This window comes from Balearica regulorum, chromosome 8 (assembly GCF_011004875.1).
Source record: "Balearica regulorum gibbericeps isolate bBalReg1 chromosome 8, bBalReg1.pri, whole genome shotgun sequence".
NCBI classification, from domain to species: Eukaryota; Metazoa; Chordata; class Aves; order Gruiformes; family Gruidae; genus Balearica; species Balearica regulorum.
This window is the reverse complement of record NC_046191.1, coordinates 2876708-2901850: the sequence shown is the minus strand read 5'-3', so window position 1 is coordinate 2901850 and position 25143 is coordinate 2876708. Positions and strand designations below refer to the sequence as shown.

The 25143-nt window shown below is 44.2% G+C and overlaps 1 protein-coding gene across 1 annotated transcript in view; it reads left to right on the top strand.

Moving 5' to 3' along the window:
• ROR1 (receptor tyrosine kinase like orphan receptor 1) overlaps positions 1 to 25143 on the top strand; it is a 169305-nt gene that overhangs the window by 126697 nt on the left and 17465 nt on the right. Inside the window, exon 4 of the mRNA XM_075759182.1 lies at positions 1316 to 1346. Coding sequence (XP_075615297.1) covers positions 1316 to 1346 — 31 coding nt within the window. The remainder of the gene's footprint in view (positions 1 to 1315; positions 1347 to 25143) is intronic.

The window sequence follows — 25143 nt, the reverse complement described above, 5'->3', positions numbered from 1 at the left end:
AACTGTTTCTTAGAAAAACAACTGTGGAGAGAGGTGTGTTTGTCCACTGAAAAGGAGTACGCTGCTGTCGTGGTATCAGCCGGTCTGATTCAGCCTATTTCTGGGACCATCTCCAGGATGGCACCTTTTCCTCTCTGCCTGTTCACTCCCTGCTCAGCTGAGATTGTTGCCAGCTGTAACAGTGGCTTTTTCTGTGTAAAACCTACTGGAAGCAGGACTGAAACACCGGACTCACTAAACAGCAATGTTTGTTAATATGCTACCTGAGTGAATTCAGAGCAGACGAGAAAAAGTAGTTTATTCTCAAGTGCCTGAGTGCCTGAGTGACCTCCTTTGTCTTGAGTAAGTGAGAAATTTCAGCTTGCAGTATAGGTCGGAGGCATTAGTGATGTACATACACACATACACCTGTCAGGTAAAATAAGCACTTTTTCTTCAAACTTTATATGAGATAATTGCCCTCAGAGCTGATCTTATGACTGAGAAGATTCCAAACAAGAAACAGGTTTTGTGCATCTTCTCCGCCACCTCCTCGTTCAGAGGGAAATAATGCACTGAGATGAAGATGGTTGCACAGAGTCCTTGTTAATCCTCTTAGGAACTGGCCACATAACACAATGAATCATATCTGTGATGAATGTCATAGTCTTTTTTTCATAAATCTCCCCAATTTTCTAAATTCTAATAAGAAATTGATCATTAGAGTTACTCTCATAAGGCAGTTGTCCTTTAGCCTGGATCTGAAATGTAGGAGATTTTTATCTGATCAATGATACTTTTATAGATGCTCCTGTAGAAAACAGCAAGTATTTTTCTTTTTTGTGATTGGAGCAATATTTAATCTCACAATTCAGTTTCTAGAGCAAATACTCGTTAGTGTGAACTTCCCTGAAGTCTGCTGCAGCCGACTCTTCAGTCTGTGCTGTGTGTCAGAACAAATTTGATCAATGCATCTGAATCGGGCTGAGGATGAATTCCCTGATAAATAATGAAGATTAATGCTGTTTTCTCCCAGTTATAGTTACAAGCCTCCTGTGGTTTGCTGTAACCTTTTCTATGACGGCCCGAGAGACAGATGAATTGCAGGATGAGTCCCTCACCTGTTTATTGTCCTTGTCTACGGCATTTTGCAGTCATTGCTCCAGGATACAGTATTGTCTTTGGTACTGAGAAACTGCGACTCGTCTGTTAAACTACATAAACCACATCCAACATGACAGACTGTTACTTTTATCTTTTAAAAGGTTTTCGAAAGCTTCCTGCTTGCTACCTCGCCATAACTCATCACACTGTTTTTCTTCTGTCACTTTTCCAGGTCCCCCGCCAACAGCAAGTCCGGGATCATCGTAAGTTGTTTCATGTCTGTTATGTCAGTTCATTAATCTTGCGTTTTAGCAGTCAGAAGTTCATTTTTCATTTTGTGTGACAGGAGAACTTTTACATTCCACTTTAAGTCAGATAGTATGGTAATTTATTGTAACTGAATTATCTATCTCGTAGATATATTTTCATGTTATCATGTCAGCTCCGATTTCTTACACTAGACTTCTTAATTTCCATTATTATTACCTTTAGATCCTCTGGTGCCTTCAGTCTTTGATTTCAGTGTACATACAGGTATGAGTAGAGACTGATCTTCATACATGTCACAGCCCAATCTGGAAAATATTTGTTTCTATAAGTAGATTTTACTATTTAGGGGCTTCTTACTCATTTTAAGGGGACTGATGGTCATAAGCTGTATCTCTATCTGTACCTGTATTAGTAAGCTGTCTTAAAACTGAGTTTTTAAGGATTGAGTACGTGGGTGGGAGTAGTGGCTGTTTTTACAACAGCTCCCTGTATCCTGGAGCTCGGGTCTGGTTCCTGCTGCTGGGATCGTGCTCTGGGATCCGAGCAGTTGCCACGTTGTTGTATTTTGGGAGCGGAGCGTCTGTCTTCGGTAGCTTTTGAGAACATATATTTATCTTCCCCTCTAGTTTCAAGATACAGGATCAATCCTGCTCACCTTTTATAGTCCCTTATTGTTTTCAAGTGTGATCTTCAACTGTTCTGAAATTTGAAATTAATTTTGTGATATTGTGTCGGGCTTATTCACATCTTACACGCATGGAACAATACAGAAAACCCGCCTCTCCTGGTGAGGGAAGCTGCACCACTAGAAGAGAAATACAGTACCAAATAAAACATAAAATGAAACCATTAATACAATTATAAGGGTTGTAGAAGTTTGGGGATGTGAATATTCCTGACTGTCCTTATAGAAGATCGTTCACGAAGTATTGCAGGTGATATAAATTAGGGGAAGCATCTGACCACAAAAGGACATGCTAGGATGCCCTCTAATGGAACATCATAAAATTTTTAATGTTTTTTTCTTTCCTTTTGAAGGTACCTGACATAAAGTTACTGAGTTTGTTTTGGAAGGGGAGCTCTTTGCTCGGATTTAGACTCCTTTTTGTGATTGCGGTGTTCTGGGGAGGAAAGCTTGGCGTCGCTGTGGGGGCTGTTGTGCTCTTTATCAGTTTGGAGACTGAATGGGTTGTAAAAATCTGTATTTTGTGTCTGCTTCCACCTAGTTTGGGGCTTCTGAAATTTGTGAGGTTAAGCAACACATCCTTGAGGGTCAGCAACCCATGGGAGAGCAGCGTGAGCACAGAAGTGGAGAGCTGTGCCGGAATTTCACTGTCTAGGCCACTCTGGATTGCCTCACTTTTTTAAAACAAAATAGATTGGGGACCTTTTTCCCATTTTTCTTTCTGGCAGGGTTTTGGGTTAAAGACCACAACTTAACTAGCTAAAAGCCTCACTCGGTTATGGAAAAGCAACAGCAAATGATCCCCCTAATTCAGGGAGTGTTGGGCTGAGCTCTAAGGCGACGTCTGCACAGCATCATCCAGACCATGAGGAAAAACCAGCCTAGTGTCAGGAGTGCTAGTCTGGAGACTGGGAGGGTTATATTCTGCCTGAGCTAAGCACCCTTCTTCTAGCTTAACGTGGCCCTGTCTTATTCTGCATTCAAAGCCCGTATATCCAGGGAACAAACAATCACTGTTTTCTGTATGCTCTGTATCAAACATTAAATTGGCTTTAGAGTGATTTAATCTGAGATTTTAATTTTGTTTTCAGCATTCACTGCCCATCGGCACACATGGGTACAAACACAAAGAGTGTGAAAAGGTGAAAATAAAGCGAGACTTCCTCTTTAATAGTTGACTTTATAATTTTGTAACCAAAAAAGATATTTAATCACACTTCATTGCCGCTGGAGGTTGTGGCTCTGTCTAGTAAGAGGTCACGTTGTACCGAACATTGGAGAGGAACATAGCCAAAGAAATGTGCAGAGGGATCTCTGTTTTACTGAATGGAGAACATTTACATTCCTGTAGAAGCTAACCAGATTTAATCGATGAAATAAGAGAATCAGGAAGGAGTTTATGACAAAGAAATTATAAACTTGGAACTCCTACTAAATTAGAGTAAAAAAAAAAAAGTCAGTGTATGTTATCTTGAACCTAGTTCGTATCTGCTGCCAGTGGCGTGAGTGCGAGAGCCTTACGGATAGCAGCAGCGGGTTAGACCCAGCTGTGCAAAGTGACATTGCAAAGAGAAATTGCGCGTTGTGGAACGCCGGAGGGACAGTGCCTGGAAATCTGTTCCTTGCTGTTTGCTGTTCTTTCTGTGCAAACAATACCTTGAGTACTGTATAGACTACTCATGCATAGCCTTCTCTCCGTACAAGTTGGCAAACAGATTTCCAGCTATGAAATTAATGAAAATTTGGTGGAAGTGCCTGTGGTAAAAGTGATCCCACATCACTTATCTACGTATCACAAAAAAGCATTTGAAGAGTATTGGTGAGAGGCAGCAGTGCTCTTCAGCACAGGGGAGCAGAGCATTTTGTGCAGCTCTGCTATATCTTCTTGTCTGAAAAACAAATTTATTTATGTTGTTCTAGAGATTAAAACATAATTTTTCTGGTATTTTGATTGGAAATTTCTTCAAATATGAAGAGAACTTGGAGCCTGCCCCCTGTGAGACCCTTTGAATGCATCAAGCCCCCCAGGCTATTATATTGTTCCGTAGTCTTGATGCCATTTTAGGACTCCTCATTGCTATTAGAAGAGCAATAGCTATAGTCATGAGAAATACCTGATCTTAGCTGTGAAAACCCACCCCATCTACGGCAGCCTTAATTTGCAGGGTCCAGAGTGATAGATGTACACCACGGTCAACCTCCCTTCCCATCGTTTAAGACTCACAGGAGTCCCATGGGGAAACACTTCCTTCAAGGAGTAGTCCTGGAAGCTGAGTCAGAAAATATCTTCCTGATTTTTTCTCAAAGTTTAGGGCATTGGCCATGGGTCTGTGGGTTCAGCTGATTTCGGTTCCCCAAAATACATTCAGAGGAACCTACGTCTCCCTTCCCTTGCTGTGGAGGCTGACCGCTGGTGTTGCTCTGAACCAATAGACTCTTCCCAGACGTCATCGTAGGGACATACCATATGATTTTACAGTGGTTAAATGAAGGCTAAATGTGGAAAGCACTTCGAAGGATGTTGTGGAAATGAAAACGCGTACTTGGGTAGTGCTTGTGCCTTATCAGCATGTTTCTTCTCCTGTGATAAAGCAATGAACAAAATTGATGGCAAGGAGCAGCCTTGATCATTGGGCATGCTTTTCCCATGTTGTCTTTATCAATCTACCATGAGTGGAAGGTTCAGTTCATTTAAGGATTTAATTTGAGGATCATGTTTTTAAAAAAATCCATATGCTCAGCACTTTTTCTTCCCATAATTTATAGGTGCAGAGTTCCGCACTGATGTGATGGCAGAAAAATAGATGGTCTGACTGTAGCTTAAAAATATAAAGGTTAAAGGGATGACTTCTGTAAAAGATGACAGGCAATGCTAGATAACATAGTAATTCATGTGTGTGTTGCATCCATATCCTTTCTGCTTTCCTTAAGTGCTGTTACAATTAGCTAGAGCCAAAAGTCTGACATGCAGATCAGTCTGAAACGAATGAAAGAAACTCCGGCAGAAACATTCCACTGCAGTCCATAAGGAAATCAAGAACCCGAGGTATTGCCGCAGTGTAAAACACTGGCTGACCTCCACGTCCTTCCTTTAACTCTTTTGCGTTTGGCAAAGGTCAGCTTTAAAGCCCTTATCTGCGAGGCCGTGGAGTTACATTCCATTACCGTGCTCTGCGTCTCTGACATAGCTTGAAGAAGCTTCTTTTGTTTAAGAAAAGAAAAAAAAAAAACAACCAACACATTCCTGTTTTATAAATAAATCATTATTTTATCTCTCGTTTTGCCGGAAGGTGCTACAGATAGAGCGCCAGCTACAAGCAGCTCAGGGAGCTGGGGGGAGAGTGCCAACGCCTCCGTCCCGCAGGCGGGGTGCGTGCCCGGCAGCTGGGCGGCTCTGCCGGCTCCGGCCCTCGCACTGCTGGAATAGTTTCCGTAAAGTAGATGGTGTCAAGGGCACCTCGGCCGCAGGCAGGAGGAGTCTGGGGAGCTCTTCTGGCAGATCAGTCAGGTTCTGCTGGCTCTTGGTGTAACAAGCTGCCAGCAGCCAATTTAGCCCTTTTTTTTTTTTCCCCGTGGAATTTATGAATGCAAACTCGAATTGAATTGATTGAATAATTTGAGGAAGATCAAAGGGAGAATTTTGCCAGGTAACTCATGTGTCGGTGTATACGTTTGCATTGCTTATTTCTATGTGTGTATATATCTTGTACACACATATACACACTGCTGTAGCCATCGCTTCTAAAAATTTCCTGAAAGACCATAACTTGAACATTATTTTTGAAGTTCCCATGCTTCACGTCACTTTGCAACTCACTTTTTATCCGTGATCCATGGCAAGGTTTGGTTCTTTAAGGACATAGCAGTGTGTATCTTAACCTCAGGTCTCTCCGGTTGCTACAGAGATCGAAATCAGAAAGGGCTGAGGTCAGAGCCCAGCAGATTCGTGGAGATGAGAGAATTTAATATAACAATAGAAAATGGTTGTGTGCCCAGTCTTTTCCATTATTATTATTATTATTATTGTCCTTTTTTTCTCATTCTGTATTGTTTCCTCTACCTGGAGCGATGGCCCCGTGCTTGCCCTGAGCTTCCCCCACTCCAGGAGAAATCAGGCACTGAAATCGGAGGAGGTGGAGCACACTTGCGCTCTGTTTGAGAACTGCCGCAACAGCTATGGTGGGAAAGAAAACGAAAATACCTTTTTACGTGGTCCAGTCTAAAAGCAAGGTAGACAAACCCTGCTGGAATGAAGTCCAGTGGGAAGGGTTCAGGAAAATGCTCTGGATATTCTGTGTCGGAGCTGTACAAAAACCACACGCAATTTATTGTGTTGTGAGTACATTTCAAAAAGGCTTAACCTGCAGGTGAAATATTTCACTCAACAACGCAGACTTCTGACTTGATTACGGTGGAAATGTCGGAAGAAGGGCACGGCACCTGTTGGAAGTATTCTGTAAGTTCGCAAGACGTGGTGTTTTAGGTTTTAGAGGAGAAAAACGTCTAGCTCATCCGTATTACTGCTCTTGGATGTGCAGTGGTTACTGTGCAGCGGAGAGACAATGGCGTGAATGTAAATCAGACTGGATGTGTGTACCACGGACTGGCACCTCCTGAGCAGAGTATACACAGTCCTTGTGTCAGTATTGCTCTTGAACAGTCCTTTTATTCTTAACGGAGCCTTTTCTGTATATATAACCTAAATATGATACTGTTTTGTTCTTTATTTAACCACTGGGAATGAGGAGAGGAGAGGAGGAAAAGAGGAGAGGAGAGGGCTGTAATTTTAAGGGGCATTTGATTCATAAAATCAAATGGGGTTTGTGATTCCCAGAAAAAGCTTGCAAGGCTTGTGAAACCACAAACCCCACAGGATTCTCCCATCCTCTTTTTCAGTGATTAAGATTTTTTTTTTTTTTTCTAGTTAAACACATCTGGGTTTTTTAGTAAAACAGATCTTTTATACAGTGGCTCTGTGTGGCTGGATGTCAGCATGGTTCTTTCACCGAGAAAACGCATAACCCCTGGCCAGCATCCAGGTGAGACTTGGCCAACTGTGTATTTGATTGTGGATTCCAAAGAGTAACACAGAGACTTTCCCCTTTTGGCCAGAGAAGCTAAATTTTATGGAAGAAAAAATGCCGATAAAGAGGCAAGAGTAGATTCACCAGAGAGCCGGTCCAGCAGCATCCTGAGCCCGACCTCCCTGCTGCTGCCCGCTGCTGGCCCACAGCACCCCAGGGCTGGGGCACCGGGCTTGACCCCCGGGATCTTGGTGAAGGAGATGTATTGATTTCCAGTCCTGTGACACGTTTTGTTGCTGTCGTAGAAACTGCCTCCGTGTTGCTTAGTGACGGTGGAAATTTTGAATGAGGACTGAAGGCAAGTCCCCTGAGTTTCGGCACAGGATCTTTTATAGCCCCGCTGCGTGGTGATGCAACAGCCTGTGCATACAGCGTGTAGGATCTGAGACGCAAACTTGAAGTGGGATATGCTATGTGGAGGCCAATATAAATATATTTGTACCAAAAAATCATGCGGTATGAAGATGAAGTCTGAGTGGCTGATGCTGACAGAAACCATGTTACGTTCTGTTGCATTACTTCATTCGAGTGAAAATAATACTCCCTTGGTTTTGCCAGGGCCTGAGAGTCAGATTATCTGCTGTGAGCGTGCCAGTCCTGGAAATGAAATTGTTTCCAGGGAGAGCTGGACTTGTCCTCTTCACTGGGTCTTTGATCTGGCGCGCACTTATCTGCTATGCCGCTGTCTCACCTTTTCCCTTCTCCTGATTATTCTGCTGCTGTTTTCCTTGCGACATTCCTGTAGCGTCACGGGCAGTAAGGTGTACGGTTTACCAGGGGGGCATGCTCTGGGACTTTCCCGAGCAAGCAAAAATAAATTAAAACCTCTGGGTAACTGTAGTACAGAATTTGGGAAGCCATATTTGTGTCTTGTATTAAATTAATTGGTTATAGGCAGCATCCTAGTGCTTTTTATCTACCTCAGGGTACTTACGTAGCTAAACATACATGTTACCTGAGAATGCCAGGTTCCTTTGCCTCTTTACCTTCTCTTATATGCCAGGCCACGTATGGGAAACTGAGCCAGAGTAAGATTAAAGGTGTGTTTCGTTGCCTTAACGGCAGCTGGTTGTGCTACTTGAGATGCAGCTCAAGTGACGCTGGTCCCCTGGTCTGGGTTGGACACGCTGGGGTGGGTTGCCCAACCTGTTGCATGGGTAGCCTGTAACGAAATAGAGACTTGAGCTCCATCTCTGGAGGCGCAGACCAAAACCTGTGCCGCTGGATTCTTCTTGTCTGCTGTGGCCGGGCATCGTCCACTGGTTTTTTATGTGAGCAATGCTGCAAAAATCCGAGTTCTTTGCCACAGAGCTCTTACCCCGGTGCTTACTCATGAAGTGTGTTAAATTGTGTTTTGTTGTGCTGTGGTAAGTCTACAGAAAAGAAACTGGCCTCTAGTTTGGAGAAAGATTGACCTTACAAAGTGCTTTTCACTTTTGAAAGGGTATCTGATAAATATTTTTACCAATTTTAGCTGAAGTGTTCCACCCTTATCTGCCTGTAGAGCAAACAGAAAGCCCTTCTGTCGTCAGGCGGCATGAAGGAAAGGCATGACACAAAACGGAGACATAGTTGTACTATCTAAAAACAAATTAATTACACCGATGTCAATATTTTTTTAAGTGGGGAGGGAAAAATGAATAAGGTACATTATGACTTGGGCATGGGGAGCCAGAGTTCCCTAATGCATTCTTGTAATATAAAGGAAAAGACAATGTGCTATTAAGAACTGGATTTGTTTTCGTTCTGTGCAGGATCACCCATAGCAACTACATATGCAAATAAATGTTTGGTATAGAAATGGCCTTTGTGGAATGCTACAGTCAGAATTTGAAGAGTATTTGGCCTTTTATTTCTACGAGGCTTTAGTACGACCCAGTTGCATAGCCAGTAACCCCTGACATTGCACCCAGGATTTGTAGCAGGACCCCAGGAGACTGGGGGAGTCGAAACCTTGACGCCAGCATTTCATTCCCCTCGTCCTGAAGCCAACTTGTCCGCTTACGAGCGGCACCGTTGCCTGCTCACCACGTCTTTTTCAAGCACAAGTCTAGGCAGGCGGCTTTGCTCAGGAGGCGTCAGCGTCCTGCTACACCCAGCTCGCTTGAGCAGCTGCTCGGTGGGACCTCAGGACAGGAACTCGGGCACTGCTATTTCATTTCCTGGCAAAATCAGTTCTCGGCTCTGCCTGGTGGCCTTCCTCAAGAAGTGGTAAACGCAGTTCTTGTGCTAATTCCCACTGCACATCCAAACAGAGGGGGAAAATAGTTTGAACGGTGCATTTTCTACGGTGCAAGAGTTTCCTGACGTGCCCGAAGGAGGCAGGCGGTGTGGATTGCGCGTGTATTACAACCCACGGTGCAGACATGAAAAAGTGCTCAGCTTTCAGCATTTTGGAAACACTGGACCAGGTCTTGTGCCTTTTTATATTTAGCTGCTTTTTAGTACGTCAATTTGGCCTTGCTGCATTACTCCTCTTGCACTGGGCTTGTTTGACCATGTTTGATAAAGGCTGAGGATAACACTGAGAGGTGAATTTACGCTGTCGTTCTGAACTGGGCTCAGGTACCGTATTGTAATTTTTTGACACTGTGGATCTGAGAACATTTCAAATCCCACACAGGAACCTGTGGGGAGGGGGCTGATACATACAGTGCAGGTAGAGGATAGATTTTCCTTTCTCTAATTGGTGATCTCAATTGTCAGTGTTTATAGAAATACTTAAAGAAATCCTGTAATTATATAATTTGAGCCTGAGTTACAGACTGTGTGCATATTTTCCTGATTTGTTTAAAAAAGGAGCAAAGTGAGGATCACCAAAGTTTCTTCAGTTTGGCAACAGAAAGGTTAAAAAAAAAAAAAATTAGGAAAGGCTGAAAAGTTGCATTACTTACCCTGATCATCTTCTGCAGCCTTTGGGGTGTTGAGGTTAGTGAGATATTCTTTAACTGTTGCAAAAAAAAAAAAAAAAAAAAAAAATCATTACGTACAGTTGGCAGTCTGTGTCTGACTAAGTCTGATAATAAACTGAGTCTTGTGAGTTAAACCAAATAGTCAGAGCTGCCAAGGATTGTTCCTATTAATGCTATATATCCTTAATGTCACAAGGAGGCCTTTTTCCCACTGAACTCTCTGGCAGAAGTTGTCTGGGTAGGAGTTCAATCCACCCAGGACAGAGGACCCATGCTACTAAGCTCCACTTAGCTGCAGCTAAGACTAGTTGAAAAAAAAGTATTGAACGTGATTAAAAATATTGAGCCTTCAATATTTGGTTTTATTCCATGCTGAAATGAAGCTGAGACCGTCGAGCATTTTTCTCAGAAAATAAATGTTGCATAGCCGCTAGCCCAGAATATACTTGCTTGAGAGGAGGAAGATCTGCTTTAGAGCAGAGGTATAACCTGGTTTTCCCATTTTTCATGTGGTCATTCCAGATAACAGCTATTTTGAAGCCAAACCAAAAATTCCTTCTGGAGCTGCTGAAAGATTGCAGCAACAATTTTGCCTAAACCACTGTGGTTTTGCGAAACATTCCAGTTTTCAGAAGATGATGTTTTCTCTTAAGCAGTTAAAAAACCCACAACAAAAAGCTAAAAGGTACTTCTGGGGAGATGGTCTTTAGATGTAGAAGGAAAGAAGGGAAATAATTGTATAACCTGTGTTATGTAGTTACGGTATAAAGTGATTTCTAGCTGTCATGGAATGGGTTAAATGTAACTGAGTCAGAAAGCTGACAAATGAAATTGTCAATCAGTCATCTTTATTAGGATTTTCTGAAAGAGAAAATTGAACTTCTGTCATGTGGAGCAAGTGTGTATGGTCTCGTTTTACTTAAAACCCTGCAACTTCTGGGGGTTCAGTGTCCTCACAGCACTTTCCTGGGCTTCTGGCAGTTTGCACAGTCACGGGAGTTGGTCAGGGGTAAGGGAGGCAATAAAGAAATAGTCAAACATTTCAGAAACCAGTTAATGTCTGAGGTCATCTCCAAGGTACAGTGAGATTCCCCGACGCCGTAAGGCCTTTAATTATAAGGGAAATCCTATTTAAAGGCCTATAATGTTTCTGTGGTTGTAATAAAACATCCTGCGCAACCAGGTAGTAAAACCTCAGTGGGCAAATCTCAGTCTCGTTCGCATTTTGTTCTTCTTTCACTTTAGTGCTCGGCTGTTGTTGGTGTTCCTTAAACAAATCCTCTTCTGCTATTTTCAGTTTGTGTCGATGGGGGACCAAGAAAAGGAGGAGCAGTGAGGGATCTGTTGGAGGTTCGTCAGATCGTGATGGCTCAAGTCTGGGCACAACTTCCAGCAGGTTTTTGTTTCAGCTGCCAGCTGCCAGCAGGCTGAAAAGTGAATTAAGATGAAGCATTTGAAACGTTAGGGTAGTGAAAGCTCCGGTTGCTTGTGGTAGAAATTATTCAAGAGAACAAAAAATAGTAATAATAATAATTACAGTATTACAAAGAGAGCGTGGGCACTGGAGGGTGGAGAGGCAGTGTCTGTGGCCGCTGCCTGATGGATTCGTTTCCTGTCCTGGGCTCTCTTGCACCTAAGTGAAGAGTTGTCTCTGTCCATCTGTAGCCCCCTTCTTCCCACCCCTCTTCCCGTAGGCAGTTCTCCTGCCCAGTCAGATGGACTCAGCACTGAGCCTTTGCTTTTTCCCCTCACCAGACATCCCAGGACTGGGACCCGGAGCCACGTGCTGCACCACAGCTTGTCTCTCAAAATCGCTGACCCAGCCAGGAGCTGGGCAGCTGCAAAATTTCCTTCCTTAATCACCCCCCATGTATCTTTACATCTTCTGATTGCATAAATGGTTCCGTGATTATGGGGTGTTTCTCCTTCCACCTTGAATAGTGTCCTACCTCCCTTGGCCTGGCCCGGTGTGCCTGTGGGGAGCAAGCTCCTCCGCTCCCGAGGGAAGATGAGTAGAGGCATGCTTCAGGCATCCCCATGCTCAAACGGGTTCCTCTTGTGAAGACCACCTGAAAATCAGCAATTTAGAAGGGCCACCCAATGCCATTGGCCACCACACCACAATCAGCCAACGTCAGGAGTGTTGTGAGCAAGAGCCCCGTAACGACGGGGCTGTGAAAGCCCACGTGAAGCTGGGGGGAACGATCCTCACCCTGAACTAACAGTGCGGCTCCTTGTTGCAAGGATGTGTCAATCACACCGAACTCAACTTAAGAGTTTACCCTGGACTTCCGCAGCCTTTCGGAGAACCGGTGGTTTCAGGCTTGGGGCAGGTGTTTATTCAGTCTAGTAAAAACATTAAAAATGGGAATAAATCTTTATTGACCCAAGGTGCTTTCACTGCGGCAATATGGTGTAAAACCTATAGGAAAATGAGTTTTCCTATAAAGATAACATCGCTGCACAGCTTGCCTGTATGTAGTTACCTACTCAAGTGCCGTTTGTGTTCCTTCATCACAAAATCATTAAGTGCGAGGAAGAAGATTATAAGGTGTTACATTATTTATCCTGATAATTAAAAACACGCATGACGCTCTAGCTTTGGCTGTTCAGAGCAATAACCCTGGGCGACTTCAAATACTGTAAAAGGAGTTAATCATAGATTTCAGAATGTGTCAAGTTTATTGATCTTGTTAACAAGAAAATATGTGTGTGGTTACCTCGGCGGGGACGGAAAACAGTTATCATCTCACCTGTAATTAGTTGGATACCATTATTGATGCCTGAGCCAACAAAGATCTGTGTTAAGCAAAAATTAATCACAAATGTTACCCTGCCATAGTTGTCCAGGCAAATTTCTTGTGTCAGTAAATTTACTTTAAATAAATACATTTTCTCTCGGTCCTGATTTTGCTCGAGATGAATGGGCACATTCTTTTGCTGCAGTTCTGCCCGGCAGTTAGCACCAAGAACGCTTTGCAAGCTGATCCCCTTTCAAGGTTTGCAGCTAGTTTAGAGATTTGGAGGTTTTAGAGGTGAGAAGAGACTGTTAGACTCCATCTAACCATCCCGGGGACAGCACAGGCTGTCGTACTTCTCTCAGGTACGTTATGTTCCAAATCTGGTGGTTTTGAATTAACTAGGGCACATCCTTGGGAAAAAAAAAAAGAAGTGTCACGTTGATTTTATCTGTCTTTAACATCTGAACATGCTTGTGCTGTGTCAAGTCAAATGCCTTTACAAGATTCTAAATATACAAACGTTGTCTTCACAACCCAACTCTTGACTTCGCCAAAGCTCGTCTGAGAGGTCTCTTTTCCATCAGCTCCTGGGAATTGCCACCAGCTCTGTTACCGCCTCAGATCCTGTGTTCTTTGGGCTTCCTTTCAGGCATTGCACTGGTTTTTTCTTGGACGGCGTAAGGTCGGCAGACGTGGAGTCGCTTGGGTCTTTCCATGATGTGTGGCTGCCAGGCAGTCGGTTAGGTCGGTCATAGAAACATTGTCTTCTGTAATTCTTGGATGCAAGCTGACTCAATCTATGTTTAAAAGATCTGGGTTTAGTAGGTGCTATCTAATGTCTTCTTCAGTTCCTTTTGGAATAGAAACTATTTTGTTATATTTATATAATAAATAAATAAATAAATGTGTTTTCTCTGCATTATTGTTGATGGTTCCACCATTTCCATCCTGCAAGAAACAAATATGAATTATAGGAGAATCTCTTAATCTTGGCCTTAAAAGCATAGTAAAAGCCTCTTCTGTACTGTTTGCAGCTATGCTAGTTTCAGAAGGCTTCTTGTTTGACTTTTGCTTCTTGTGGTAATTTTTTAGAATTTATTTAAAATTTGGCGGTGTCAGATTTTCCTCCTCAACAGATGCAAATTAGCCCAGACACAAGGAGCAGATGAGGATTTGACCTTCCGTAAGGGTACTGTCTTTTGCGCATTCGAAAGGAACAAAAGATAATGAAGGAAAATATTATTCTAGCAATGATAAATGTGAAGGAATGATCTGGAGAATGTTTGCATTGCGTTGGGGCAATAGTTGGCATCAGGAGCTCTGACCGTTTCAGAGTCATCTCGGTTGTATGGGGATAAACCCAGAGGAACTCCGTAGGTTTCTGTGGGACTGCTCTGTATTTTTTTCCTCAGAATAACATAGGAATGTTGCTCCATCCTTGGCCTATAAGGCGTTTTTGTGGGACAGAGTAGGCAATCGTGGTCTCGCCGACGTAAAGTTCCTCGGCTGGATGAAAGGAGATAAATACCAGTGTTTCCTTTGATTTCCGTCTGGCGCACACTGTGCGTAAATGGCTTTGCTACGTGGATGGTATGTGTGCATGCCTTTTTAAATGATCTTTGGCTTAATCCTTATTTAATTTTTTGTGCCGTTGTAAAATACATGTTTTATGTTACCAGACCACGATAAGAGTTAGTATTGATACAAAACAGCATTTCACCTACTCAAAGATAGAAACCAGCTTTTAGATTTGATAAAGTACAACTGCAAAAGTATGCCAGGACAGCCTTGATTGAAGCAAGGCTCTAGAAACAGTTCTATTATCTTAAATAATATTATTCCAGTGGGGGAATGCATTAATATAATACATAACAGGCATATAACCTTATCAATACCAATTAATTTCAGAATTGCAGCTAAAATTTTGGTGTCATGAGGCTCAGCCCATCGTACCGTGGAGGCGGGTAGGAAGTTTGGCAGAGAGGGCTGCGCTTTCTTACTGAGAAATGGTGAAGCCGGATGCTCTAAGTACCCTGAACATAGTTTGCATCAAAGTACGCAAGTCATCGTGTGTAAAATGGCTTAGAAATTCGTTATCCCTTCACAGTGGCAAGTTGGCATGATTACTTCTAATGCAAAATTCTGTCAAATTACTGTTCTCAATTGCTGACACACTGGAATAACTTAAAACTAGATAAAGCAATTGGGATAGTTTTATTTGTTGCATATGCAAGAATTGCATATCCTGCAAACTTGGACAAGTCTAGAAAAATACGTACCTTTGCTTTCTTCTGCCACTTGAATTGTAAAAAACGTGGTGCTGGTTATGTGTGTGTGTGGGGGAAATGTTTTTTCACCTTGAATACCAATTATTGGCTGTAAATGAGCTGCACAGTGGCATTATCTTACATGCTTTCTACAGACACCCTCCTGCAAGCAAGCTGGGCTTTCCTTTGAGTTGCCCAAACACTTTAAGCTGGTAGTGTTTCCAGGTGCTTGGCCTTGCAAAATTACATGTTTCCATCTTTATTTACGACAATAAAAAAATAAGGAAAAAACCCACAAATGGAGGACAGAATTTACTTAATAATTCTTTTAATGCTGTTGCCAGAAAATAGGCAGGAAGGTGTGTTGCAACGTCTTCACTCTTTTTTGGGGTAGCAGGAGGAAAAGGCAGTGATTGCTTGCTTTTTTTTTTTTAAGAACAAATGTTTTAGAAGGGATTTGGCCCATTTCTGAGTAGAAAGCTGCCATTTTTACACAGTTCTTCCTTCAAATCAGGATTTTCAGAATTTAGGGCTAGGCATCCTTCTCAAGACTAACCAAAATTGGAATCTTTTGGTCCCAAGACAGTTACTGGAGTGTGGTTGCTTCACGCTGGTCTCTGCAGCCTAGGTAGAGAGGGAAAATGCTTTTAAAGAAAACAGACACATTCTCCATACCTTATCCGATTACCATTAGGGAATGGATGGGCGGATCTTAATTTTCACTGAAGCATATTTTCACTCATGTTTGTTGTCTTAAGAATGAGTTTCTTATCTGGAAAGCAATCTTTTTCACAAGACGTTCTCAGTTTAATATAACTCATGATACCCTTTAAAGCAGACTGGCTATTCCCAGCTGAGGAGCCTCTATTTATGTGCGTCTGTCAGGAGCAGAATTTATGATAGACCTGCAAGTTATGTGAACTTTAAATGTTTTCACAGTTGTTAAACTTGACCAACTATTTCAGTAAGACTAACTGCTTAAAACGGTTTTGGACTTACCAGCTCTCCCCAGCCGAAGTATGAGTATTATGCTCATAAACCCAGCAACCCCCAGACTGCTCGTCAGCAGAGAAAAACGCTGTATTCCTCCCCGACATAATTCCTAGGAAGGCCGTTTAGAAAAATATGTTTTCTGCTAGACTGTTTTTTAAAGGAGTCTGGAATTTGAAATCATCTTTTTCAATGTAGTAGCTCTCCATCCGCTGTCCTTACTTTGTAGCGCCTGCCCTCTCCCCGGTCCCATCAAAGGGAACCACGGATACGTATTTCAGGATAGGTATTTTTACATGCCTGTAAAATTAGCTCTCTGCATCTAATTATTGGTATCTGACTTGATACTGGGGCATCTAAGAGCGAGGCAGAATGCTGAGCCGGAACAGGGCTCATGTTGGGGTACCGGTGTGCCTCCGTGCTCAGACAGCCCTCGCACACGCCGTCTGCTCCAGCGTCTCTTGGGGCAGAGCTCGGCAATTCAGCTCAGCAGCTTCGGCAGGACCTTTGAAAACTTTTGCTCAATAAAAGGAGAAGCAATATAGCTAATTTGTGCAGTGAATTTGTGCTTATGGTGGTTACTGTTATTTTTGTAGCAGTTGTGGACTATAGTAGTTAGGGGTGCAAACTTTTGGTCAAATAATAGTTTAAACAAGCTAACATTATACATATTATTTTTAATTAACTTGTGCTGAGGCATGTGATTCACTTTTAATTCAAGTGTCAGATTTGCGCAGCCTGTTTTTCGTCATGCTTAAGGTTAAAATATTAGGTCACCAGAAGAAAGACCTATTTGAGTCACGTAAGACAAATTAAATGTTAGAAGGAAGGGGAGGGGAGGAAGGAGCAGAAATAAAGCTGTGACTTCTAGAAAATAAGGTAAAGCAGGAAGGAGTTAGTGAGAGATAAAATGGGCTGCAGAAGTCCTGAAACTCATTTTGTAGTGCTCAATATTGATTCTTGGTGCTTACAAGTTTTGTATCGGTTAGGAATAAATAATTCAAAGCTGAATTTGCAGAGTCCTGAGGCCCAGGAAGGAGCAGGGTATGGCCTTCCGTAAGAAGTCCCTCCGGGGCAAAGAACAATCTGCAATAATTTTATCAGGGAATAAAGCAGGGCTTTAAGACACTTTGCTGGAGAACGGGAAGTTTGGATGTCTTTTCGTAGGAGAGAAAGAAAAAACCGCATAGGATGGAAAAATAGTTTGAAAACAAAGATACTTTCCCATGTTACTTAAATAGTCTATGTGTTAACTCCATAAAAGTTGTCTTTTGCTTTAGATTGGTTTTGATGTTCCCAGCAGTTATGAATGTTATTTCCTGTGTATCGCAGAAGACTTGGCTATCCTGGAGCACCAGGAGGTGTGTATCATACAGCAGCAAGCAAAAGCTCTTTGCAGAGCACTGGAGCGTTTTCGGTCCTCGGCAGTGAATAAGCAGTGGTTGGAGGGAAGGGAATCATGAGCAATGCTAACTGCAAAAGTTAAAATGTTAATTTTTCCTTAGAAAAGGGACATCTGACTAAAGAGATTTAATGTCAGGCAAACAGAAAGGTGTTACTTAAAACTTTGTTATTATTCTCACCCCCTTCTAATCACAGGGGTTCAAAGTACCCCTGTCCCCGCTGTTTCCTCAAACCAGTGCTCCTCGGAGGGCCCAGCTCCCTGTGCGTTAGAGCCTGGTTATGCCGCGCTTCTGGTGTAAAGAGACTTTCTCACGTGCTATCAGCTGCACGAACACTCGCTCTGAGGCCCCATTATGCCTGCAGAGAGGCAGCAAAATATTTGGGAATAAAGCCCTTCACATCCAGATCGAGCCATTTGAACGGTGTCTTAACTTTGATTGTATTTCTCTTATATTTAAAAAGTTCCTTTTTTTTCTAAAATGTATCACAGAGGTGCACTTTTCTGTATATTATGAGGGGGGAAAATCAAATTTGTGGGAGAGAGAGACAATGTAATCTGGAGCTTATTTTATTGCTTAATGAAGTCTAAACAACCTCCTTAACTTCATGTAACTAAATAATGAATAAATTCCTTAGTAGTGGGGATTTTTATCTGACTGGAGACTGAATACAATCTAAGTATGTACTTTGTGATACGACTAATTTGTAGTCCTGTGAATATTCTCCTGGCAGACCCCACAGAGGCAGAAAGGTGAGTTATTCTCCCCTTCCTATGTCAAAAAGTGCCGGCCTCATGCCACACCAAACAAACCTGGACTAATTCTCCCATATGGCAATGCTATAGATGGAGAACGGTCTCGGGGGAATATCAGCTTCCCGGTCAAACAGGTCACTTAAATACTTTTTGTGCATGTGAAAGTGTCGTGGTTTAGGCCCAGCCGGCAGCTGAGCGCCACGCGGCCGCTCACTCACTCCTTCCCCAGAATGGTGGGGAGGAGAAGTTAACAAAAGGCTCGGGTCGAGGTAAGGACAGGGAGAGCTAATTATCATCACGAGCAAAACAAACTGAACTTAGAAAGAGGGATTCATCTAATTTATTACTAAACAGAATAGAGCAAAAAAAAAAAAAACCAAAAACCAAGTAACATCAAGCCTTAAAACACCTCCCCCACCCCTCCCCCCTTCCCGGGCTCAACTTCACTCCCGGCTTCAACCTCCTCCCCCCCCTCAGTGGCGGGGGGGGGGGGGGGGGAGGGGGATGGGGGTTGCGGTCAGTGCAGCGCACGTTGTTTCTGCCGCTTCGTTGTCCTCGGGGGGAGGACTCCTCTCATCCTTCCCCTGCTCCAAAATGGAGTCTCTCCCACGGGCTACAGTCCTTCCCGAACTGCTCCGGCGTGGTCTCTTCCATGGGGTGCAGACCTTTAGGAGAAAACTGTTGCAGCGTGGGTCTCCCACGGGGTCACAAGTCCTGCCACCAAAACCTGCCCTGGCGTGGGCTCCCCTCTTCACGGGTCTACCGGTCCGGCCAGGGACTTGCTTCAGCCCGGGCTTCCCACAGGCCACAGCCTCCCTCGGGTACCTCCACCTGCTCCAGCGTAGGGTCCTCCACGGGCTGCAGGTGGAATCTCTACACCCCCTCATCGGTCCTCCATGGGCTGCAGGGGAACAGCCTGCTTCCCCATGGTTTTCACCACGGGCTGCAGGGGGATCTCTGCTCCGGTGTCTGGAGCACCTCCACCTCCCCCCTCCTCCTGCACTGACCTTGATGTTACATCTCCGCACCTCCCCCTCCAGAAGTAAAAAAAAACTTCCCACCTTCTTAAATATGTTATCACAGAGGCGCTGATTGGCTTGGCCTTGGCCAGGGGCGGGCCCATCTTGGGGCTGGCTGGCATTGGCTCTACCAGACACTGTGGAAGCTTCTAGAAGCTCCTCACAGGAGCCACCCCTATAGCCCATGCCCCCACCCACTACCAAAACCTTGCCACACAAACCCAACACAGAAAGCAATGAGAAGTTTGCCTAGGGAGCTCCATGAGATCCGGTGGTTTGATATCACTTGTACAAATACAGCTGCGCCGAGCCGTGATGGTTGGGCACGGGTGGCTGATGGAGATGCAGCAGTCGGGCTGTAGAACACTTAGAGGCTGCTCGTAAAACCTGTGTTCAAAGAGGTCCCAGTTAATAAGGATTTGGACAAAAATCTGAGGGATGGGGCTGAGGCGCTGGGACAGAGGAAATCTCTTCCCTTTGCCTGTCTCTCGTATTTTGCGTCCAGCTTCCCGGCGCAGTGCCCGAGGGTTGCGCTCTCGCCACGTGGGAGATGGATGTGGATGTGACGTGGTCCAGTCCTGTCCATCTGCTCCCGAGGGCAGGGGCTCAGGCCCTCGGGATACCGAGGAGTCTGGTATCGCTCAGGGCAGAGCGGCTGCAGCCGATTTATGGGGTGAAGCCGATGATTGTTCCATCAAAACCTCCTTATCTAAAGGTTAATGCCTGATGAGAGGCGGATAAGGAACGTGTGTGTGAGATCATTGCAGCTCCATGAGGGAAACCAGGAGGAGGGAGTGTGTTTTTCTGTGCAGTACAAAGGTTTGATAGAAGAGGCAACGTTTAGCACTTGTAATCTTATCCTGCTTGACTGGTCTTCAAAAACATATTACTTTTTTTTTCCTCTGCATCTAGAAACTTGGATGAACCGACCTTCTAAACGTAACCTTAAAATAGCTTTGTCAAACAAAACATAAGTGCAAGAAGTTTCCTGCCGTTTCCATAACTACGAGCATATGATTTGCCGTTCATCTTGAATAATGATGTCAGAAATCTGCCAGGAAAGATCCAAACCCCGTTACCAGGGTTGTTTCCTAACCAGCTGCAGCTGCTGAGCAAGCACGGCCGGCTCGCGCCCTCGCTTGCAGGAATGCCCGTTGACTTTGCAGGAGGAGTTTTGGTAGGGAAGGGGTTGTTAGAAGGTGTTTAAGAGGAGAAAAAGAGTGAATCTCAGAAGCTAACGTCCCAGCTAGTTTATTTAGTTTCGGTCAATATCTAAATCAAATTCATGGCCGTTGTTATCGAGCTTTTCTAGGCAGCTTTTGCTTCCCCGAAAGGAGTCATTTTGATAGAGACACTAAAACTTTCTTATGATGACAAAGAAAAACACGCAGTAATTGCTTCGGTGCGTCCTTGCCAAGGGATTAATTGCATGAGAGATGTATTTTATTAAGCTTCCAAAACTGTGGATGCTGCCGCGCTGCCCAGATGAGGTTAGTAGAAAACACATGTCAGCTCTCACCAGAGATGTTTATGTCTCTGCACAAACCTGCCTCCTTTCAGCACCAAAATCCTCTGCGGAGAAGCGACTGGGGGAAGGGAGTGCAACGATACGCAGCCCCGAGAAACTCACATTAATTTTGGATGCTTTATCCGTCTCTGGATCAGAGGCATCATGTTAAACCCGCTATCAGTCTGGAATGTGAGATAACGAGTAAGCAAGCAGTTACTTAAGCAGGTTATATTTGCTTATTGAATTTTATTATTATTTTTAGGAGCCAGGTGTATTAGTGGTGGTATGGGACTCTGTAAATTTAATGATGTCAAAGGACAGCATTATTGATTTTTTATTTTATGCCTATGCTTTTCTAGTGAACCATTTAAACCCTAGCTGCCCTGCAACTTTAAAGTTGTCAGAACAGCAATAGCTTATATTGCACAGAACTTTTCCTTAAATTGCTCAGCGACGTGCAAGTCTGGGCAATTCTTTCCTTTTTACAAAGTAAAATGCAGCCTTCGCATTTCTGAAATATTGTTATGAAACAGAGCCAACGTGTTCCCATTTTCAAAGCGAGGCACAAGCAACTGGGTTTTGCTTTGTGGAAAGTATGACTGAACATTATTCATCTGTTTGCTTTAAGGGATATCTGCCAAGTAAAAACTCTTTTCATTTTATTCTGTGTGAAGCTGGAACATGAGTACGGAACCAAATACAATTTATTTAACAATGTACAAATAATTTACACAGCATTAATGCATGTACAGAGGGTGTATTGGAGATATGTAATAATAACAATAATTTATTGATGCACCTTTTAATTAACTGCAAAATTTTCTAGAGCACGTTTGTTCCATCCGTGCTGTCACCTATCAGCATTCATTACGAACCCAACTTCCCTAAAGCGACACCCTCCATAACCCCAGTTTTAAGTCGCCAATCTGTGGGTGCATGAGTCGGGCGTTGAGCAAGACCTTTTCGCTGCAGCTCTTGAGGGAGCACCAGAGTGTCCCCAGGCGCCGTGTCATCCCCGGCTGTGCCAGGAGGACTTACCCGTGCCAGGGAGACGGGAGCTGAGCCATCCCCTCGCATTTCTGTTGTCCCGTTGCAGCAAGCAGCGGTTTTTCCTTGGAAGAGAAGGGTATGAAGCACTTGGTTGTCTGAACTAGGCAACGTTGGCGGCATTTTCCCATCAGTACTCTGCTGTTGGATATAAATTATTTAGATAAACGGCTCTGACTGGTTTAGTGCTATAGTAGAACATATTTTTTTTAAGCGAGACAAAACGCTTTTCACTTTGTAAGTGAAAAAAATGTCTGGACGGTCTTCACACAGAGCCAAAGATACTCCATCTCCACTCAGTAGATCTTGGATATAGTACACCATTTATTTGCTTTGCTCTTCAAATCGGTTAATCTTCATAAATCAGTCTGGCTCTGCACGCACACCTTAATCCCGTGCTGGCTTTACACGGCCATCTTCCGGTGTCGCTGAACGCTACGATGTCCTTTCCCTGCTGCTTTTATTAAACCCTCCCTGCCTCTTTGTTCACTCCCCTGTTGACATTGCTGTCACTTAGAGATTTGCTTACCAAAATAACGGTAATCCAGTGATCCCATCTAACCAACTAACTAACTGACCCGCGCGTAAGGAAGTGTGTAGCCTAGCAGGCTGCTGTTGGAGCAGGCATCGGGAGGGAGGGCAATGCTCCTACCGCTGGTCTTGGGATGCTCAAAGCGTTTGGGACTTTGTCCTGCCTTGTCCTACATCTCTCCTTTGCCCGTTTTCGCTCAAGATATCAAAATTAGTCCTGTATTTATGATTTTTTTCTCATTGGGTACTCATGTAAATCCTTCTTAAAGCAAAGGTGGGGGGGGGGAAGAAAAAACAAAAAAAAGAAATCCATGGGGCGTGGTAGAAATGACCACACAATTACACCATCTTTGAAATATGTGTTTTTAATACATTGGATGTTCTAAAAATGAATACAACATGATCTCACAAGGTTCAGTTTTTATATTAATTTATTAAATACTTCTAAGTGAGCTCATGTTCAAGCCTGGTTACAAAGCTTTTGCTAAACTAAGTCCTGGACCTGTTGTTGACATTTGCTGGGAATGTTGTTTATATTCGGGTAATTTCTGGTAATTTAGAAAAAGATTGGCAGAGAAAAGTCAGGATGTTGGGAAGCGGACTTTGACAGCAAATCCTGCAGAAATGGTTTGTATTTAGAAACCAGACTGCAGAGATGCATTTGGATGAGGTGGATACTGCGCAGGTTTAGTGCGAGCCGATAAGAAACAAATTGCAAACTGATTGTTACTGCTTCTCCGCTGCTGCGAGCTACTTTGCCTGCTTTGCGTGGGGATGCCTGAAAAGCTGGGCAGATATATCCCAAATTCAAGGCAGAGGCAAGCAGAAGTGCTCCCCGGTTTCAGGCTGCAACAGGAAGGCGCTGCGCTGGGAGGCAAATCAACCTTTCCGTTCGCTGGAGCTGTCACACCGTGAGCAGAAGAGATACAGAGATGTCTGCAGATACGGCCCGTGTAACTACCTCCTCTGGGATCCCAGTGCAGAGTCAGAGATTTTGGTCCTCCCTTCCTTTCCTTCCACGTTTCTGTGCGTTACTGTGTCTGCCATAAGAAACAACCCTCTGGGGAGCTGCCACGAACGAAGCGCTGTCTCGGGAGAGCCTGCTGCGCTCTGTCCTGCTGCCTCTGCCGCTGCTGCATCCGCCGGGAAAAGGGCCGGGGCGGTTGTGGCACGCGGGAAGCGGCGGGCATCAGTAACGGGGTGACCCTTGCAGAGAGCAGCACCTCCATCGCACGCACAAAGCCGCGGCGGTCCCAGACCCAGTGATGGCTGGCGTTCCGGTCTCAAACCCCTCTGCCTTTCCATCCACCGTAAGACCTTTGCACGTGGAGCTGTAAACGCTCTTTTGCTTTCATGTTTACCTCTTCAGTGTGCCGAATCGGGGCGAAAGAGAATATACCAGGCAGAAGAGAAGGAGCTTGCTGTGAAGTTAGACAGCACCCAGAAAATCTCACTCAGACCCATGGGGAGGGTCTGAGTGAGAAGCAAAGGGAAGGAGGAGAAGCATGAACTTGCACTGGCTGTTCTTTGGTTTAGGGTTGGTTTATTATTTTGATACCATTTCAGTATGTGAAAAGCTGCCGGTGACCCAGGGTTGACAGGTGTAAATATTGCTAGCGCAAACCAAAAGAAAATTAAAGAGGGGAAAGTGAACCCAAGCGGTGACAGTGAATTCTTTGTCAGTTGTTGGCAATTTTTTTGGTGTGCTGTGACTTGGTTTCTCCTACTGGCTCTGTCGAGGTGACCCTTGGTGAGACCTTTGCTATCTTAAACTGTATGTGAAGGACAGGGTCCTTTTACTCCTACAGGCACTTCCTTGTGTTTGGATGTACAGAGACATGAAGTACGTTATTACAGTGCTGATCTTTCCGTGCAGCCTCTGTGATCCGTAGAAAGAAAGATGCTGGTCAAGTTTGGGCTGCATGAAGACCCAGAGCATCCCATGTTGATGCAGGCTCTAGGTTAGGACAGATTACGTTAGTGAATTGGTGTGGATGCCCTTCAAAGCTCTTACTCAGTCTTCTGTAAACCTTGTGCAATCAGATACTTAAAGACACCTGAGTATATTGTAAATTTAATCCGCGGTACTATTATTACATGAAGCCAGAAGTATTGTCGCAGGGGGAACGGGAGCAAGATCTAAATGGGCAAGGTCCAAGATAAACATCAATGCTAGAAAGATTTAAAGACTCAAACAGAAAACAGAGTGGAAACCAAATCTGAAAAGAAATAATCTTAAAACGCTACAGCGCTGTATCATCTGTCTGTCATTAAAATCCAGCGCTTTCCTTTTTCCTGTGTTGTCTTCACTGAACGGTCGCCAGGGCTTTGTGGCCAGGGCTTTGTGGGGCGCAGGGGGGGACAGCACCCAGAGCCCCGGCTCTGAGGCTGGGAGGCTGAGCTGCCCTGCGAATATCGCTGAAGTTGCTCCTGCGAGCTGGCGGCCGTGGTTTTTACCTGCTGACTGCTTGTCTCTCCGGTTCAGCGGAGAATTCGCACAAGCGATTAAGTCCATTCCAATCAGCGATGCCTAGGGCTTAGATTGACTTCCATTTCATTAGGATTTAAGCTTGTCTGTAAATTTTAACACATTAATTGTTGAATCAGGCCTAATTTACCTCCTGTTTGAGCCAAAGGGACCCATCCTTTTGCTGTGGGTAGCGTCGGATCAGGACCGTGAAGCAGGTACACGTTTGAGCAGTGCTGCTGTGATTCGCTTACAAAAAGCACGTGAGGTATGCAAACCGTGAACGATGTAAAAGGAATCGGCGATCTCAGCCTCGATCCCAAGCAACCGATAGCTGCGGTTCAAAGCCAGCCGCCGAAGCGGCTGCCAGTTGGCAGCG